At 38.9% G+C, this 20,233-nt stretch overlaps 1 protein-coding gene across 1 annotated transcript; it reads right to left on the bottom strand.

Moving 5' to 3' along the window:
* On the bottom strand, positions 1-19,436 carry LOC116319484. Its single transcript, XM_039600078.1, has 19 exons — positions 19,403-19,436; positions 18,604-18,895; positions 18,378-18,514; positions 17,210-17,504; positions 16,855-17,006; positions 16,470-16,767; positions 16,175-16,320; positions 15,656-15,902; positions 14,659-14,837; positions 14,520-14,579; positions 6,910-7,201; positions 6,670-6,806; positions 6,186-6,480; positions 2,234-2,385; positions 1,849-2,146; positions 1,578-1,723; positions 1,122-1,368; positions 175-320; positions 1-62 (listed from the first exon to the last, which is right to left on the bottom strand). Exons 1-19 carry the CDS (start codon positions 19,434-19,436, stop codon positions 1-3), a joined length of 3,615 nt encoding a protein of 1,204 aa, XP_039456012.1.
* Positions 19,437-20,233: the final 797 nt, after the last annotated feature.

Genomic DNA, 20,233 nt, shown 5'->3' with positions numbered 1-20,233 from the left:
CTATGGACTTGTTGGATCCTTGGTGCTGGAGAAATAAACTCTCTGCACGCCATCGTCAGGACCTGAAAGGATATGAGGAAAAGTTAAACTAAAACAATGCATAATAAAAGCACACAAGCCTTAATGTGGTGTAAGTAAAACCTGATTGGCAGATGAAGTTGAGGTTCTCCTCACAGGGCTGGTCCTGCCAGAGGAAGTGCTCTGTGCTGGCCACGCCTCCACAGGTGCTGGAGTAGCTGTCAGGAACAAAATCTTGTGGAAAATTTAAGAAATTCATGGAATATCCAGACATCCAGAACCACTCGTCTCCTCTGAGGGATCTGTTGAAGAGAAAGTATAATGAACAGATGTAAACTGAATAGAAAATGCAGCCATTGACATTTCACAAAAGCTATATGATTGATATTTATCTTCAAAATAACAAAATATCTTAAATATATTGGAAAACAATTTGAATTTTATCATTTTTGCTTAAGTGGACTGAAAATCCAAATGTAGTTTAGATTTTCTTCTTTGTGGATTAAACATTGTGGATTAAACAAGCTGCCCCCTTTATGTGACAGCAGGTTTGTTTTTGCCCAGCAAACACAGGAATGCAAATGACAAAACACAACAACACAAAGCATCTGACTTAAAGATCTGCATCTTCTGAGCATATTTCCTGAATTCAGATCATTAAGAGGCGGGGCATCTGACCTCCTAGGATGTTGCAGCACTTTAAATTTACATAATATGCCTTCTTTATTGACTGTGGCAAAAATGTATCCCCTATGACACACAATTGGATAAATGATCAGAAAACAAGTAAATATTTTCTTGACTGGATTTTTTCTTTTTCGGGGTCATTGTGTTGTCAGAAGTTTTTTCTTCTTTGAACCATTGGTAGTTATTTTCATTCACTTTGTACATTGTTTGCATTTCTTTGTTGTTTATATTGTTGTTCCTTTTGATTTGATTTGGTTGTTTCTTCAGTTTCTTTGTTGTCATTTGATATTTATGTCTAGTAGATTTTTTCATTTCACTTGTGATTGGAGAGAAGCACCATCTCATTTATATTATGTTATCCTGATTCACTGATCTGTAGATGTACATCAACTAATTGTATCTATAGCTATCAGTACCTGCGCAGTCCCAGCCAGACGTGGTCTGTGAGGGAGAAAGGAATGAGGCCCAGCAGCTGCTCCAACTCGCTTTGCTCCTGTTGGCTGTGAAGGCTGAGCAGGTCCCAGTAATAACGTCTACAGTACATCAGAGCATCAGACCAGCAGAGTCTCTCTCCTACCACCGTCACGTTCCTGCCACCAAGCTGCAGGCTCACAGGTGGAGGAGGAGGTGGAGGAGTTGGTAAAGGAGTGACAGCTTCTGGAACTACAGGGAAGTACTTTGTTTTAGGATTCTGTTTGTTTAAGCCAGTTTGGTTGTTATTGTTTTCCTTTCATTTTAACATGTTGCATTGAAATATTCTGTAGTTTAATGGTAAATACAAGAAAAAAAAAACAACAGTAAAAATCTTACAATAATAATTTAAGCACACAAAACCACAACAATTTCTAAAAAATAGCACAACAAGACCCTACCAGATAGAGAAGCAAACACCTCCACTTCACACAGGGTTGTGTAAGTCTTTTTTCCTGGTATGATCACAATGATGTAGCGACCTTCCATTTCATTACACTGGAATGTGTATGTTGGTGTACCATCTAATGATTTGATCATGCCACAACTGATGGATGTAGAGAAATTTTTAAAAAGTGTCAGTGTAACTGTTTTTAAATATAATGTTCAGTTTTTTTAATAAGGAAAAAAGGTTTATGGGGAAATGCATATTTATCAGAAATCATGTCTCACCTGGGGTTTTGGTTACCATTTTGTTCCAATGAGTTCCCGATCAGGATCTGTGCCCCAAGAATCCTTGGAATAAAACCATCCTGTCTGTTGATGATGGTGACAGCACTGACTTTATAGACAGCCAACAAGTCTACTCTCCACCAGGGACCCAGATCTTCATCATTGTGTGTACAGCATCCTGAGTTCAAGTTTCCATTTCTGCATCCATCAACACCTTTTGAAGGCCCATACACTGGCCCATACCAAGTTGATGACTGTACTGTTTGTTTCTTTAAGGCCACGTTTGGAAGCGGTTCAACTAAATTCATGAAAAGAACAAACAAGTATGAATCAGTATCAGGCAGATGTCTTTCAGTAGATCAGATCCAGTCACTTAAAGCTCTACCTGCTGGGGCAGCATACACCTCCACTTCACACAGGGTGAGAGTCTTCTTCTGTCCAGGAAGAAACACGTTCACAAAGCGACCCTCCATGCTGCCTCCATCACACTGGTATGTGTAGGTTTTACCCGCATTGATATGTGAGATGGAAGCACACCTGACAGCAGAAAGTGTGTTATACCTCTCTGACCTGTCTTCCTCATGTGATGCTGTGTAATGTATGTATGGTCGGAAGGGTAAGATGTCGCTGGCAAAAGGTCGGCAGCCTTAACCCAATTTCCTTCGGGGTCAACCTTCAGGATCAATATTGACAAGCAGAGAGAGGAATGTGTTGCGAGACTTGTGTGCAGTTTACGCCGTAAAGGTGGGCGTGTTACCTGCTTGTCTATGGAGCAGTGATGAAAATGATATTAGATAAGTGTCACAGTGTGTTAATACAGGTGGCTACTGACCTTGATCAACCTTCTGCCACGAGCACAGCAGCCGGAGCAAATCGATAGATTAACATAATGGGAACCACAACCAGCAAGAATCAGCAGCTGTGAAATGTACAGCAGCGAGGACGGAAATGAAGGTTTTAAGAGCACATAAAATTGTGCCAACTGACTTGTGGAGGTTGGGAAAGTGTCTGGAACATCGCAACAAACAAAAACACGCACAAAGGCAGAGAAATGTGAAAGAAAGGCACCTTTTAAGGAAATGTTCTTTTTTTTAAGCCAGAGAGAGGCTTTGCTGGATCTGCAGCTCCACTGAACACACATAGAATTAACCTACCTACTAATGCGCACATGCAATGAAAATCAGCTTACACTCATTAACACGTGAATATTTTTCAGCAAGGTTAACTTAAAAAAAAGAAAAAAAAAGAAAGAGATTGGTATGACCAACCAGTAATGAAACAATAAATTTAGATAAGATAGTCAAATTGTGAGATGGTTTCTGCTTATTGAACAACACAAATGACCTACTGAGGGAAGGAAATTCTCTTTCGTGAGTTTAAACATGATCTTAAGAATTTACATATGTACATGTGCTGTCCTGTCAATTTGGTGGGCTAAGAGTTAATTATATCATTGGGGGGGGGGCTGACACAGGGCCTGGCCCGGCGATTCCCCCCTCTCCGTGTAACACAGCAAACTGAACATCATTTTGCTGTTTGTACACTGTTTGTACACAAGCAGCAATGGTCGCAAACAGACTGAAAAGGAGGAGAGCAGGACCCCATCTGTGGTTTACCTGAGAAACCAGAACAGGAAAGTGATGAACACACACACACACACACACACATCTACACACACACACTAAATCATTTTAGACATTTAAACGTGTGAAAGGAGGGAAAATGTTAGGATTGAGAATGTTTTATAATTATTTTCATACACATATTGCACATGTGCTCATGAGAGTTGGCAATCAGTCATCTGAAGGTCATAAGCTTTGTTCGGCGTGACTGTCCGGACTGATATATTGTGGGAAATGACTTAGAGTGCAGAGGGGTCATTGCAAACATGCTTACACACATAGATTATTTTTAGAATAAGTCTGTGGGTCATAAAGTCATGAACATGTTATACTAAACAAACTTTGAATCACAAGAAGAACATTATTTTTCTTGCATCTAAATTTCCCAAACACAGCAGTTATCCCACATATGGTCCACCCATTAAAGGGGACAGAGGGTCGAGAGAGAGAAAAGAAGCATGACAACTAACGGTGCGTTCACACCGAACGCGATAGAGGCGGCCAGAGCGTCAGGTTTACATGTAAAGTCAATGGAAAGAGCGCGATGACACGCGATTGCGCGTCCGGCGAAAATTCGGAAGCAGATTTGCGTCGCGAAAACGCCAAAACTCATGAAACGCGCGTCAGTGTAGCGCGTCTGGCGCGTTTGACTCGCGAAAAAAAACCACGCGCGTGAGTTTTTGTCTTGCATTTTGTGCATACGCGTGTTTCGCCTCTACCGCTCGAGTTGGAAAATCTGAACTCCGGCGTCAATTCGCGCCGCGACAACCAATCAGGAGGCTGGTGACGTGGCTCTGTCCCGCTATTTTCCCACTGATGTATAAATACCTTTCCGCTAACAAGATAATGTGTTTATTCAGAGGACATCTGCAGGAGAAAGTGGAAGAGCCTCAGGGACACATATAATAAGGAGAAGAGGACAGAGAAGGAGAAGAGAGTGGGTCTGCAGCAGGATCGGGAAGAGATGGAAGTTCTTCGCGGTCATGGGGTTTCTGGACCCCTTCCTCACCCCGCGGGAGACTAGCGGCAATATGGTGCGGACCGTGGAGAACTTCCCCCCCGAGGACCAGGGACAGTCCGGAGAGGCAGCAGGGGAGTGTCAGTCAGAAGGACAAGGTTTACAGTGAATTAATGTAGGCAGTTAATTTATGCGTGTTGTCATATAGGAATATATTTTGTTTATTAATAAAACAGTATACAGTGGTCCCGCTGTTCACCCGTCACATTTCGCTGATTTTTGTTATTGCACCGTACAGCTTTCAACAATGCGCATTGCATTCTGCAGCCTGATTGACAAATCTCCTCTGTGTCATGTCTCCTGCGCTTGCCAAACTTATCATGTTTGGTTTTGATAACCATCACGTCCAATAGAAAAAACAGCACAAAAACACTCATAACTATGACCCTCATTCGGAGATACACACCTGCACCGCGAGGGAAAAAGGCGCACGAAAGTGGCGCGCAGACGGAGAAAAAGCACAGCATGATAAAACTTCCTCCCACATTTCCGGTTCACGCGCGTCAAAATATGCAATTTTGACGCGCGATGGATTTTTCTTGGACACGCGTTGAGGTGCGAATGTGCACGCGTCAAATTAGGGGCGTTTGGGGCGTTTTCGCTCGCGCCTATCGCATTCGGTGTGAACACACCGTAAGAGAACTGACACCTAGTGGGTAAAAAGAGGGGGTGTGTTTGGAATGTTTGGAGAGATGTGCTGCACTTTCATTCCCAACAATATAGCCCCAGATGGTTCTGTAACTAGAGCCCTGGGAAGACTCAGAACATCATTTTAAAAAATGTAAAAAAAAAATGCATAAATATTCTGGAACTGATAATCCATTGTAGGAGTAGATGACATCTGTCCTTGGGCAATGGAAGAGTTTATTATGTCAATCACGGTCTCACTTTCTGTTTTCGTTGCAATACTTATGACATGCAGATGTTGCTTCATCCCCTGCCTTAGAGCTCAAAGCTGACCCTCGCAACACTGGATTGTAAGGTGTAAGTGATTTCTTTTTAAGAAGAGATCAAAGGGGAAATTGTGAGATTATTACACTGTCTTATGTTACATTATACCTCTGATTTAAGCTTATGAAATCATTATATAGTTTTAGGTTGCATTATACTCCTGAGTTAGAAGGTGAAATTATTATCTTGATTAGACTGATTTGTATTACATTAGACTGCTGATTTACTGTGAATGAATTACACTGTTCTATGGTACTTCATACTGCTGATTTATAAAGAAAATACTGTTTACAGAGAATCATGGCCTTGCTTTTCTGATTTTAGCAAGAACAAAACATACTGCACAGGAAGCCAAGGTCGTAACTTAGGCTGACTGAAAGAGAAAGAATGTGGATGCTTAGAAGGGGGGCCGAAGCTGTAAGAATGTGAGAAATGGTCAGACACTTCGAGATTTTGCCGGACACCCTCCAGTGCACATCTCCAGTTCGGATGTTTGAAATGCTCAAAGTGTTGTATGGAATAAAGAGAATTATGTTGATTAAAGTAATTGTTGATTGAGCATGTATGCATCAAGTGTTGTTCTTCCTTCAGCCCAAAGATCAAAGAGTTGGGATATTTAACAGGGCAGTATTATGTTAATGTTGTGGAGTTCCAGTCAAGGAAGAAGTAACATGAAGTCCTGATCTAGTCCTGTGGTGGATAACAAAAATCACAATGAGCATTGAGTGGTATGAAGTCATCATCACCTGGGATTATTGTTTCCATTGTTCTCCAGTGAGTTTCCTATTCTGATCTCAGCTCCATCCAGTCTTTCAGCACAGCAGTCTCCTCTGTTGGTGACTTTTACAGCAGTGACTGTAAAGCTTCGCTGCAGGTCCACCCTCCACCAGGGGTTGGTCTCGTCTTCAGCCGTGTGGCTACAGAACCCATTGCTGTAGAACGAGTTCCGTCTGCCATCGATGGCTTTGGACGCCGTGGCAACAGAGAGTGTAGATGACTGGGTAGCTTCTCCTTTGAGTGCCACATTGGGTAATGGGTATCCTTGAAGAAAAACCAAGAAGACAATAATTTCTTTTGGTTGGCCTGTCACAACCCTTATTGATATAAAAAAAAAAGAATCATTAAAATGTTTTTAGAAATTAAAAACAGCCTGACATGAAAGCCTTCATTGTCCTTTGACTCAGTGAATTACAGTCTTTTTGTATCAGCATCAGAATTAAAGGTATTTACCGTAGTACACTTCAACCTCGCACAGACTTAGGACTTTTGCACTTCCTGGTAGAAACACAGTGACGTAGCGTCCCTTCATAGAGTTACATGGAAAATAAAATGCTTGTCCCTTGGAAATGTGAGAGATGACGGCACACCTGTGTATGAAACAGTCAAAAAGAAAAAGTATAAGAATAAAAATAAATAAGTCCTACTGATATGATGATTACTGACTTATGGGTATATCTCAAGCTCTTTCACCTGATGCTTTCAGGGTCACTGATTGTTGTAGAATTTCCGATCCAGATTTCAGCACCATCCAGCCCGTTTTCCAAATCCTGTCTATTGGTTATCATTACAGTCCCAATCGTATAAACATTTACCAGGTCTACCCTCCACCAGGGATCAGATTCTACATTGGTAAGTGTGCAAGACCCACTTTGATAGTTTGCATCTCTGTTTCCATCAACTGCCTTACCAGCAATACCCACAGAGCCACTGGTTGAAGATTGGACAGCTTTTTGTTTCAGTGCCAGGTTGTAAAGAAGTTGACCTAAATAATTTTAAAAAATGAATTATTATTCAGAACAGCTAGTACTGAGCAGAACCAAACCTTTGAATATGTGTTGCAACTCTTCACTGACTGCACACCTTGAATGTTTAGAGTCAAACATAATATACAATGCTCTGAAAGGCATTTGTCCCCTTCTTGATTTATTTTTTTCTGTATACTTAACACAGTTACATGTTTCATGTCGTCAAACAAATTTGAATACTAGACAAAGATAACGAGTAAATACAAAAAAAAAAATAGTTTATTTAGGTAAGAGTTCATTTATAAGTGAAAAAAACCTATCCAATCTACCAAACGGAGACAACTTGGAAAAATCAGGAACCTTCCTGGGATTTTCAACCAAAATTACTCAACCAGAGGTCACACAAGAACCCAGAACAGCATCCAAAGAACTGCAAGATTCACTTGCAGCAGTTAATGTCAGAGTTCATGATACAACAATAAGAAAGAGATTAAGTGAAAATGTCATCCATAAAAGAGATCCAAGGAAAAAGACACTGCTGACCAAAACTCCCAATTAAAAAACATGTTGATGATCCCCAAGACACAGCCCATTGTTTGCCAGCGAAGCCAGTTTCAGTCATTATGCAAATGTAGTGTTTTTAAGGTTGAGGAAACCTGCAGTCAGCTGAGACTGAAGAAGTCACTTGGATGAGTGACAAAACATTTCTTCCACTGTAAACGCTACGTCCAGATTTGGTGGATTTGATCTAAGCATTGATTCTGTTCTATATCATAAATTCCTGAAGAAAAAACAAAACAAAACAAAACAAAAAACACCAATCCCAAACCAAATAACAGTTCTGGAGTGGCCTAATCAAAGGTCAAACTTTTAATCACATTGAGATGCTTTGGCATAACCTGCACTTCAGTCAAAGATCAATTGTTTGCTGAACATGACACTTCCATGCTCAAAAATCCTCCAGTGTAGCTTAATTGACACAATTCTGCTGAGAAGATTGGGCCAACATTCCTCCACAGTGATGTCAAAAACTTATTGCCAGTTATCACTAATGCTTGAGTGCAGTTTGTGCTGCCAAAAGGTGGCACGACCAGTTATCAGGTTCAGGGGATTAATTAATTAATTAATTAATTTCTTACTGTAAGGGACTGAGCTGGTTAGACAGGAGGAAACAGAGGTTAAATGAATATAACTTACCGGTAAACAGAATTTGCAACCCAGCATAGCTCCAAATTAACTTTTACCTCCTATCCGAAAAAAAATAATAATCTAAAGTAGCACACTACAAATAAAAATAATGTATTTCAAGAATCTGGGTTACCAACTTCACAGTTGCTTGAATGCTCAGTTACATAGTTTTGGATAGCATTTTCCCTTAATGAATTAAATCATTTAAAATTGCAGTTTGTACTTATTGTGGCTATCTTTGACTAATAATAGTCAAACATAGCATGAGAGAGGTGTGGAGGGGCATGAAGACCATCACTGGATTCAGCCCAACCAACAGCAGGGGAGCTGAGGGAGGTGAGAATAGAGCTCACGAGTTGAATCTGTTTTTCAATAGATTCGACACCACAGTGTCTGCTCACACCCCCACAACCTCACCTGTAGTCAGCCTGGAATCCAGAGCCACACCACTGTGCCAGCCTCTCTCTTCACATGGTGCTGTTGCCTCCTGTGAGATTCCTGACACCCCTCCCCCACCCACCACCTTCACTCAATACCAGGTTGAGATGCAAATGAGGAGACTTCACTCAGGCCTCACGTCTGCTGGACCAGACGGAGTGAGTCCCCGCGTCCTCAAGGCCTGTGCCCCCCAGCTGTGTGGAGTCTTTCATAAACTGTTTATGCTGAGTCTGAGTCTGCAGAGGGTACCAGTGATGTGGAAGACATCATGCCTCGTCCCTGTACCAAAGACCTCCCACATCATGAAGACCCTGGAAAGGCTCATCCTGGACCAGCTGCAACCCATTGTCAGACCACATCTGGATCCCCTTCAATTTGCTTATCAGCCTCGTCTCGGAACAGAGGACGCCATCAACTACCTGCTAAATCGTGTCTACATCCATCTGGACCAGCCAGCGAGCACTGTGAGGGTCATGTTTTTTGACTTTTCCAGTGCTTTCAACACCATCAGGCCAACCATCCTGGGAGAGAAGTTAACAGCGATGCAGGTGTCCTGGATTGTTGATTACCTGACAGGAAGACCACAATATGTACGTCTCCTACAGTGTGTGTCTGACAAGGGAATCAGCAACTTAGGGGCACCACAAGAGACCGTCCTCTCCCCCTTCCTCTTCACCCTCTACACCACAGACCTCAGCCACTGCACAGAGACCTGCCATCTTCAGAAGTCTTCTGATGACTCCGCGGTGGTTGGATGCATCAGCAGGGATGATGAGACAGAGTACCGGGCTGTGGTCGACTCCTTTGTCATGTGGTGTGAGCAGAATCATCTGCAGCTCAACGTGGCAAAGACCAAGGAATTGATCGTGGACTTCAGGAAGACCAGGAAACACTTGACCCCTGTTTCAATCCAGGGGGTCAGTGTTGACATTGTGGAGGACTATAAATACCTCGGAATACACATTGACAATAAACTGGACTGGGCTAAAAACACCACAGCACTTTACAGAAAGGGCCAGAGTCGTCTCTATTTTTTGAGGCGACTGAGGTCCTTCAGCATCTGCCAGAAAATGCTCAGGATTTTCTACCAGTCTGTTGTGGCCAGTGCGATCCTCTATGCTGTTGCATGCTGGGGGAGCAGGCTGAGGGTCGCAGATGCCAACAGACTCGATAAACTGATTCGTAAGGCGAGTAATGTTGTGGGGATGGAGCTGGACTCCCTCAAGGTGGTGTCGGAGAGGCGGATGCTGTCCAAGATAAAGACAATGTTGGATACCACCTCCCACCCACTCCATGACATGCTGGTCAGTCACAGGAGCACCTTCAGTGAGAGACTGAGATTACCGAAAAGCACCACTGAACGACACAGGAAATCATTCCTGCCTGTGGCCATCTCCCTGTACAACTCATCCACTTAACACACTGTTTACTGCAACAGCTACACATGTTTCTTTTTCAGCTATTTATTAATAAGTGACTTTTATGTATATATATATGCCTGTATATATTGTGCTATTCTTAGTTAGTGTATTGTCTGTCTCTTTTAATGTTTTTTTATAATGGAGCACTGTAACAAAAAATAATTTCCCCTAGGGATCAATAAACTATTCTGATTCTGATTCTAATAAAATTTGTTTGAGGATTTGAAAAATGCAAGTGTGACAAATGTGCAAAAATAAAAAAAAAATTAAAGAAGAGTCAAATACTTTTTCACAACATTGTATTTCTGTTCATCAGTTATAATTAAAATCAATGTCAGGTGAGTTTGGACATTTACGCATCCCAGTATAAGACACATTCAAGATGATGTGTTTTTTATGTATTACAACAGCTAAGTTATCTTTTACAGTGAGCTGATGGGTGCACATTATTTCAGGTTTTTAGTCACAGTCACAATCAAAAAGCATATACACAGAGACTTCTGGGTTATTATATAACATAATTAAAACTTTGTTGTGTTAAATCCCTGCAGCATCACAGCCTACAGAAATGGAAATGTAAAAAGAGTGATGTGCGCATTTTATATGTGTGGGCCATGACCCACACATATAAATTGCGTGCATTTCTTAGGCCTTTTATGGATAAAGCAAGCATTTATATACATATATGTATATATACATACATACATATATATGTATATATATATATATATTTATGTATATGTATATATATATATATATATATATATATATATATATATATATATATATATATATATATATATATATATATTTTCGAGAAGAAAAGTTTACCTGCCAGCGTTCCAGATGTTAATGTTAACATGATGGAAATGCCTGTTAACATACAGACATTTAAAAGATATTTTAAAAAAAAGGAGTTATTTTTTTGAATGATCTCACTGATGTGTACATTAAATTCTATCATCTTCATTTTAAGTTTCTTTATTCTTAAAGAAAGTTTAAGATACTTTGACTTACCAGTGAAGCTCCAACTATGAGTCCCACTCATGGCTTAGGAAAGTATCCAAGTCAAACGTATTATGGCATTAATAAAACGCAGTAATTACCGATACACCAACTGGCAGGTAGACTGACTTACTGTCTCTGTAGTTTTCTTCTAAGCACTGCCAATCTTATACTATACTCCCCTATTTGTTTTGATATCCAAGAATATGCAAATTTTTAGTCACTGATGTTTGCATGAATGACAACACACCCAAACTGGTATCTTCTTCTTCAGACCAAAACTTTCCACTGCATGTTTCTACAATTTAATGTTTAAATATTCTATTTTATTCTTTACTTTTTTTTTTTACTTTTTTTCACTTGCCCTATTACACATTTTTATTCATTTCACTGATCATTACTTTCAAAGGCACATGCTTACCTCAAAGTCAATCAGCCAGATTCACACACAACCATAGGTGCCGTTTTATTGTAAACCTTATTACTTTGATGAAGATGATGACACTTGCATTTCTCAAGTGTAATATTTAATTTCAATTCTAATGTCTCTGACACAAACAGAGATACCTGTGCAGTTACAGTTTTCCACAGCATCGTTTACATCAGGGGTGTGAAATAAAAGTCCTGGGGGCCAGCATTGAGCCGACAGAGACTCCAATCTGGTCTGTTGGATGGTTTTGGAAAATGTGCAGGGCATACATTTGCGGACTTTTTTATAGATGTACAACTTTTCCTGCTGATAAAAAGCTCCTCAAAAGCCATTTATACTACACCACAGTAGTTAGGTATTAGATAAACAGTTACATGACAGAAAAAACTTTTTACTGTGTACAAAAGAAATTCCTGTAAAAAAGGAAAGTTTTCATCAGTCAAATAAAAATATAAGGTTTCATAAATACAGGACATCTGGGCAGTGAGCTACAAGAGATTTTTCTGTAGTTTTACACACTTGTCATGTAGAAAAACTGAAATGTGCTGTTGAAATTGCACTTTTACAATATTTGCATACATGTGTTTAACATGATATAAGCCCAGCCACATCAGCAGATGATGTTTAGGTTCACCCCACAGGGAACAAAATCCAATTTAAGAATTTAAAATAAAAACATCTAAAGAGATTTAAACTGAATGAAAATGTTGCCATTGATGTACTGCTGGCACCACCTGTTTATACTGAGTTTCATATATGCTACATGGTTAATAATTAGCTTTAAAATAATAATATATACCACTGTTTTTCAATAATTTGGTCAGAAAGACACTGAAAAAACATCTTTTTAATTCTGAAAGCTAAAGGTTGGCTTTTTCACATGAATCGTTCAGTCCAAAATGAGTTTAAAAAAAAGAAAAGAAAAGAAAAGAAAAATTTCACTACAAAAAATTGGATTTTATCAGTTTTGCTTATTTGAACATATTAAATTTCTTTCACGTTCATCTTTGTGGATTAAATGACGTAGATAAAATAACTGCTCCACTTATGTTACAGCAAGGTTGTTGTGTTTTCAGTCAAAACTAAAAAACAAACACGCCTGTCTGGAGAAGGCAGCAATGCAAATGAGAAAACACAACACCTGACTTAAAATCTGCATCTTCTGAGAGTATTTGCTAAATTCAAATCATTAAGAGACAGGGCATCTGACCTCTCAGTATTTTGCAGCTGTTCAAAATTACATCAAAATCAATTTGCCTTTTACACTGACTTTAAATTAATAATATTTGTAAAATAAAATCTGTTAAACTTTTTTTTAGTGCATGTAGTGAAATGGGTTCATATAAAAATGTTTTTGTAAAAACTAAACTTTAAAATGCTTGAATAATATCAACATTTAGCAATAAATCAAAACTAAAAATTGGACTTGTTAAATATTTTGCAAGATTTTACAGTTTTACCCCCGGAGTCACCTCAGTATATATAAGGAAAACTGTTTGCAACACGTTTAGTCATGCCTGTCTGGAAATGCTAGCAATGCAAATGAAAGAAAAAACAAGGACACAGCCTGTGACTTAAAGACTATATCTTTAGAGAAAATTTTCATTTGCAAAATTCAAATCATCACTGTGCATGAAATGAGAGCAGGGAAGGGCTTCTTAGTATTTTGAAAAGCAAGAATGGCGTCATATATGAAGTGGTGCATATATATTACATGAGAACACAAACTTTATTTCAGCCTAAATTTTAATTCTAATGAATATGTTTGGCTTGAAACACGATCATAGGAAAAGGAGTCTTTAAAAAAACAACAACAAGATAACAAAACAGGAAAATTAGTATGGAAGAGGCTATAGTGGGATTCAGCAGGTGTGGGAATCTTAAAATCAGTTGTAGTGGCTCAGCATGTGGAAAAGCATCATAACTCATAATAATTTCTATTATAAATTCCAGTAGACTTTTTTATTGTACAGGCTGTGATCAGGTGACCTGTGCTGTGCTCAGAGGTTTAATGCTCTTTGTTAATTTACAAAACTGAATTCAACAAGATGCAACCCGAATCTCGGCTAATATCCATCCTGTATACTCACTGTACATTTACACTAGACTGTTTAAAGCTGATGCAAAGGTAGAATTCAGTTAATTCAGTCAGTCAGAATAATCATACTGAAGCAGCAGCTTTATTTTAAATTGTATCTTAAATTGTTACTTTGCGACTGATTTTGGCACATTTTAAATTGTTGCAAGACTGAATATGAAAATGTCACCAAATCCCTGGAAATAAGGTTTCTGACAATCTTTCTAATTAATTTGTTTAAATCTAAAACTTATTTATACCCTCTGTCAGACAGCAGGTCTGACATGATTTTTTTTAATATAGTGTCAGAGAGAATTTAGTAATTATTGACATGTGTGTTGTATGCTATATTGTCCACAAATGAAAAATAACATTTTCACACTTTGCTGTGCGTGTAGTGTGAAGTGCCTAAGAACTTGTGTTCTTCTCCACAAATAAAAGCCAAACTGTTTGATATTGTTATATTTTATAATATATCACTGTCCTTGTTTATTAATCCAAACTTTATTACCACATTTCATCATTACAGTCTTTGCCATAACTTTAGAGGCACTATTATAGGCATTTATTGCTTTATATAATGCAAAGGAACAACCTCACATGTTTTGTATAATTACAATTGCTATGATTGGTATGAGCATTACGACAAACTAGACAGGAAAAAATTTAAAGACATTTCTAAGAATGGTTTAAAGGAGTGCAAAACATATTCAGATATAAACTATTTCTAACAAAAAAACATGCATCACAGTTTATTCTGTGTCATCTCCTTTCCTATGGACTTGTTGGATCCTTGGTGCTGGAGAAATAAACTCTCTGCACGCCATCGTCAGCACCTGAAAGAACATGAGGAAAAGTTAAACTAAAACAATGCACAATAAAAGCACACAAGCCTTAATGTGGTGTAAGTAAAACCTGATTGGCAGATGAAGTTGAGGTTCTCCTCACAGGGCTGGTCCTGCCAGAGGAAGTGCTCTGTGCTGGCCACGCCTCCACAGGTGCTGGAGTAGCTGTCAGGAACAAAATCTTGTGGAAAATTTAAGAAATTCATGGAATATCCAGACATCCAGAACCACTCGTCTCCTCTGAGAGATCTGTTGAAGAGAAAGTATAATGAACAGATGTAAACTGAATAGAAAATGCAGTGATTGACATTTCACAAAAGCTATATGATTGATATTTAATCTTTAAAACAACAAAATATCTTAAATATATTGGAAAAATTTCACTGGAAAACAATTTGAATTTTATAATTTTTGCTTAAGTGGACAGAAAATCCAAATGTAATTTATATTTTCTTCTTTGTGGATTAAATAATGTAGATTAAATAAACTGCCCCCTTTATGTGACAGCAGGTTTGTTTTTGCCCAGCAAACACAGGAATGCAAATGAGAAAACACAACAACACAAAGCATCTGACTTAAAGATCTGCATCCTCCGAGAATATTTCCTGAATTCAGATCATTAAGAGGCGGGGCATCTGACCTCCTAGTATGTTGCAGCACTTTAAATTTACATAATATGCCTTCTTTATTGACTGTGGCAAAAATGTATCCCCTATGACACACAATTGGATAAATGATCAGAAAACAAGTAAATATTTTCTTGACTGGGTTTTTTCTTTTTCGGGGTCATTGTGTTGTCAGAAGTTTTTTCTTCTTTGAACCATTGGTAGTTATTTTCATTCACTTTGTACATTGTTTGCATTTCTTTGTTGTTTATATTGTTGTTCCTTTTGATTTGGTTGTTTCTTCAGTTTCTTTGTTGTCATTTGATATTTATGTCTAGTTCTTTAATATATTTTTTCATTTCACTTGTGATTGGAGAGAAGCACCATCTCATTTATATTATGTTATCCTGATTCACTGATCTGTGATGTACATCAACTAAATGTATCTATAGCTATCAGTACCTGCGCAGTCCCAGCCAGACGTGGTCTGTGAGGGAGAAAGGAATGAGGCCCAGCAGCTGCTCCAACTCGCTTTGCTCCTGTTGGCTGTGAAGGCTGAGCAGGTCCCAGTAATAACGTCTACAGTACATCAGAGCATCAGACCAGCAGAGCCTCTCTCCCACCACCGTCACGTTCCTGCCACCAAGCTGCAGGCTCACAGGCGGAAGAGGAGGTGGAGGAGTTGGTAAAGGAGTGACAGCTTCTGGCACTTTAAGGAAGTACTTTGTTTTAGGATTCTGTTTGTTTAAGCCATATTTGGTGGTTATTGTTTTCCTTTCATTTTAACATGTTCCATTGCAATATTCTGTAGTATAATTGGACACTGAAAGCTAAAAGGTCAGCAAAGTCCATGAAGTTCATTTGGTTCTATGAACAATGGTAAATACGAGAAAAAAGGAAAACAACAGTAAAAATCTTACAATAATGTTTTAAGCACACAAAATCACAACAATATCTAAAAATAACACCCAAAGACCCTACCAGACAGAGAAGCAAACACCTCCACTTCACACAGGGTTGTGGAAGTCTTTTTTCCTGGTATGATCACAATGACGTAGCGACCTTCCATTTCATTACACTGGAATGTGTATGTTGGTGTACCCGCTAATGATGTAATCATGCCACAACTGATGGATTTGGAGAAAAAACAAAGAAAATGATAGATTAGAATTTAAAACTATGTTCAGACATTAGTTTTTCATTGTTTAAATAAAGAAAAAATATTTAATTTAATGTTTATGGAGAAATGTTCCATTTATCAGAAATAATACCTCACCTGGGGTTTTGGTTACCATTTTGATCCAGCGAGTTCCCGATCCGAATCTCTGCCCCAAGAATCCTTTCAGGACAACAGTCCTGTCTGTTGATGATGGTGACAGCACTGACTTTATAGACAGCCAGCAAGTCTACTCTCCACCAGGGACCCAGATCTTCATCATTGTGTGTACAGCATCCTATGTTGAAGTTTCCATTTCTGCATCCATCAACACCTTTTGAAGGCCCAAACACTGGCCCATACCAAGTTGATGACTGTACTGTTTGTTTGTTTAAGGCCACGTTTGGAAGCGGTTCCACTAAATTGTTGAAATGAATAAACAGGCATCAATCAGTATCAGGCAGATGTCATTCAGTAGATCAGATCCAGTCACTTAAAGCTCTACCTGCTGGGGCAGCATACACCTCCACTTCACACAGGGTGAGAGTCTTCTTCTGTCCAGGAAGAAACACGTTCACAAAGCGACCCTCCATGCTGCCTCCATCACACTGGTATGTGTAGGTTTTACCCGCATTGATATGTGAGATGGAAGCACACCTGACAGCAGAAAGTGTGGGGGCAGTATTGTGTTAGTATTGTAGACTTCCAGTTAAGGAGGTAACATGAAGTCCTGAACTAGTCCTGTGGTGGATAAAATGTATATTCTAATCTCTGAAACATTGCTGTCCAATTTATTCTAAAATAAAACAAACAAAGAAAAAAATCCCAATGAATGTTGACTGATATAAAGTCATCATCACCTGGGATTATTGTTTCCATTGTTCTCCAGTGAGTTTCCTATTCTGATCTCAGCTCCATCCAGTCTTTCAGCACAGCAGTCTCCTCTGTTGGTGACTTTTACAGCAGTGACTGTAAAGCTTCGCTGCAGGTCCACCCTCCACCAGGGGTTGGTCTCGTCTTCAGCCGTGTGGCTACAGAACCCATCGCTATAGAACGAGTTCCGTCTGCCATCGATGGCTTTGGACGCCGTGGCAAGAGAGAGTGTAGATGACTGGGTAGCTTCTCCTTTGAGTGCCACATTGGGTAATGGGTATCCTTGAAGGAAAACCAAGGAGACAATAATTTCTTTTGTTTGAGCTCTGACAACCCTTACTGATATAAATAATAAAAACATAAAGAATAATTGCATGTCACAGTCCTGGGTCATTTTGACCCAACGTTCTCTATTTTTCTTGTGTTTTTGTACTTTGTTAGTTCATGATTTATTCCACGGTTCCTAGGTTGTTTAGTTTAGTTTATTGGATTCCGCCTTGTGTCTCTCCCCTCTGTCTCACTATGTGTCTGCATTTATATTATGGTGTGAGTTCTTGTGCCATGGTTCCCTTCGTGTTTCATTCTGTTTTGTTACCCATGTTTACCCAGCGTGTCATGCCTGCACACTCCCTTGTGCTCCTCAGTGTTCTCTCTCCCCCTCCAGTCTGCATCTCTGTATATTTCCTGTTTTACTTTGAAGGTCTGCGTGCCCAATCAGTTCCATCTGAGTTGCCACCTGTTCCTTGTTCCCTCATGTTCCTGTCTGTGTATTTATATTGTGTGTCATCTCGTCCTTGTTGCTGGTTCGTCTGTGTTTTTTCCCTGCCTCATTCTGTGTCATCTTTTCCGCGTCTCCCTGCATCCCGGTTCCAGGTCAGTGTTTTGTTAGTTTCTCCCAGTATAACTTTCTTTGCTTCTGTTTCTCTCCTGCTAAGTTTTTTTTTGTTTCACTTACTGGTTTAATAAAGCTCACCTGCATCTGAAACTGCATGCATCTTGAGTCCTTACTTTCAACCTCCGCTCATCTGCATTGGCAGACGTGACATTGTAATGTTTTTAGTAATTAAAAACAGCCTGACATGAAAGCTGTCATTTGTCCTTTGACTCAGTAAATTGCAGTCTGTTTGTATCAGCATCAGAATTAAAGGTGTTTACCGTAGTACACTTCAACCTCACAGAGACTCAGGACCTTTGCACTTCCTGGTAGAAACACAGTGACGTAGCGTCCCTTCATAGAGTTACATGGAAAGTAAAATGCTTGTCCGCTGGGAATGTGAGAGATGACGGCACACCTGTGTATGAAACATTCAAAAAGAAAAAGTATAAGAATAAAAATAGAATAGAATTCCTACTTATATGGGTATATCTCAAGCTCTTTCACCTGATACTTTCAGGGTTACTGATTGCTGTAGAATTTCCGATCCAGATTTCAGCACCATCCAGCCCGTTTTCCAATTCCTGTCTATTGGTTATCATTACAGTCCCAATCGTATAGACATTTACCAGGTCTACTCTCCACCAGGGATCAGATTCTACATTGGTAAGTGTGCAAGACCCACTTTGATAGTTTGCATCTCTGTTTCCATCAACTGCCTTACCAGCAATACCCACAGTGCCACTGGTTGAAGATTGGACAGCTGTTTGTTTCAGTGCCAGGTTGTAAAGAAGTTGACCTAAATGATTTTAAAGAAGTGATTATTAAATAAAACAAAGAGGGCTATTTTTACATTTTTGCTGGGAATGAGCAATATACATACAAAGATATAGATACAGATATATACAGATAAATCGAGGTCCAGTGTCAAATTAGGAGTTATTATATTTGTATTTGTATTTGCGTGCAATGAGACGGATTCATTTTAGTATGAATGAAAGCTCCATTATTGGCTGTGCTTTTTAAATAAAAATCTTTAATTTTTACTTTTTGCAAACTTTGTTTGCACATGTTTGCACTTAGTAAATGTAGACGAGAATGTTCTGATCGTAGAAGAAAAGTTTACCTGCCAGTGTTCCAGATGTTAATGTTAACATGATGGAAATGCCTGTTGACATATAGACATTAAAATATTTACATAACTAAATTATTTTTGAATGATCTCACTGATGTGTACATAAATGTCATCATCTTCATTTTAACTTTGTTTCTTTTCTTAAAGAAAGTTTTAGAGACTTTAACTTACCAATGAAGCTCATTTTCTCATGAGTCCCACTCATGGCTTTAGAAAGTATCCAAGTTAAATTTATCTTGGCAATGATTAAAATTGAGTAATTACTAATACGCCAACTGGCAGGTAGACTGACTTACTGTCTCTGTAGTTTTCTTCTAATCACTACCAGTCTCATACTTTACTCCTGAATTTGTTTTAATATCCAAGAATATGTAAATTCTTAGTCACTGATGTTTGCATGAATGACCACACACTCAAACTCATATCTTGATCTTCAGAGCAAAACTTTCCACTGCATGTTTCTACAATTTAATGTTTAAATATTCTATTTTATTTTTTTTTACATTTTTCACTTGCCTTATTACACATTTTAACTTATTTCACTGATCATTACTTTCAAAGGCACATGCTTACACTGTAAAATGTAATATTGTGTTTAATTAAAAATATTAAATAGGCTGAACTCAATTTTTATCAATTTGTTATTAGAACTCAATTTAAATAAGTTACCAGTACTTTTTATGCAAAAATGCTGATAAACTCGATTAATTTGAGTTGTCCTAACTCAGAAAAACTAAGTAAGCTGGAAGTTTTGCTTCTCAGGGCGGAAGGATGAAAGATGTGTTTTGAAAATGCCACGTGACTGCCGTTCTCCTCCCTCCCGGATCAGTCCGCATGTTCATGGCGCCAGCATTTGTTATGGAATATATTGAGCAAACCTGGAGATATTATTGTTGTCATTGCTGTGGATCTTTACTGACTTGGTGAGTAAATGTTTACTCTTATTCAAACTGATTTTGTGGCTTCTCTTAGTTTAGCACCAGGTTTATAATCTTGCTAGCT

Source organism: Oreochromis aureus, linkage group 3 (assembly GCF_013358895.1).
Source record: "Oreochromis aureus strain Israel breed Guangdong linkage group 3, ZZ_aureus, whole genome shotgun sequence".
In the NCBI taxonomy this organism is placed as follows: domain Eukaryota; kingdom Metazoa; phylum Chordata; class Actinopteri; order Cichliformes; family Cichlidae; genus Oreochromis; species Oreochromis aureus.
This window is presented reverse-complemented; position numbering and strand designations above follow the sequence as displayed.

Bases quoted from the DNA above. Each gene is read 5' to 3' on its own strand.
- LOC116319484 (XM_039600078.1), bottom strand. From the start codon at position 19,436: ATGAGTGGGACTCATGAGAAAATGAGCTTCATTG. The intron at 321-1,121 runs GTACTGATAGCT...TCTCTTCAACAG, and splicing joins GTCTGGCTGGGACTGCGCAG to ATCCCTCAGAGGAGACGAGT. The intron at 63-174 runs GTGAGGAGAACC...ATATCCTTTCAG, and splicing joins CCTCTGGCAGGACCAGCCCT to GTCCTGACGATGGCGTGCAG.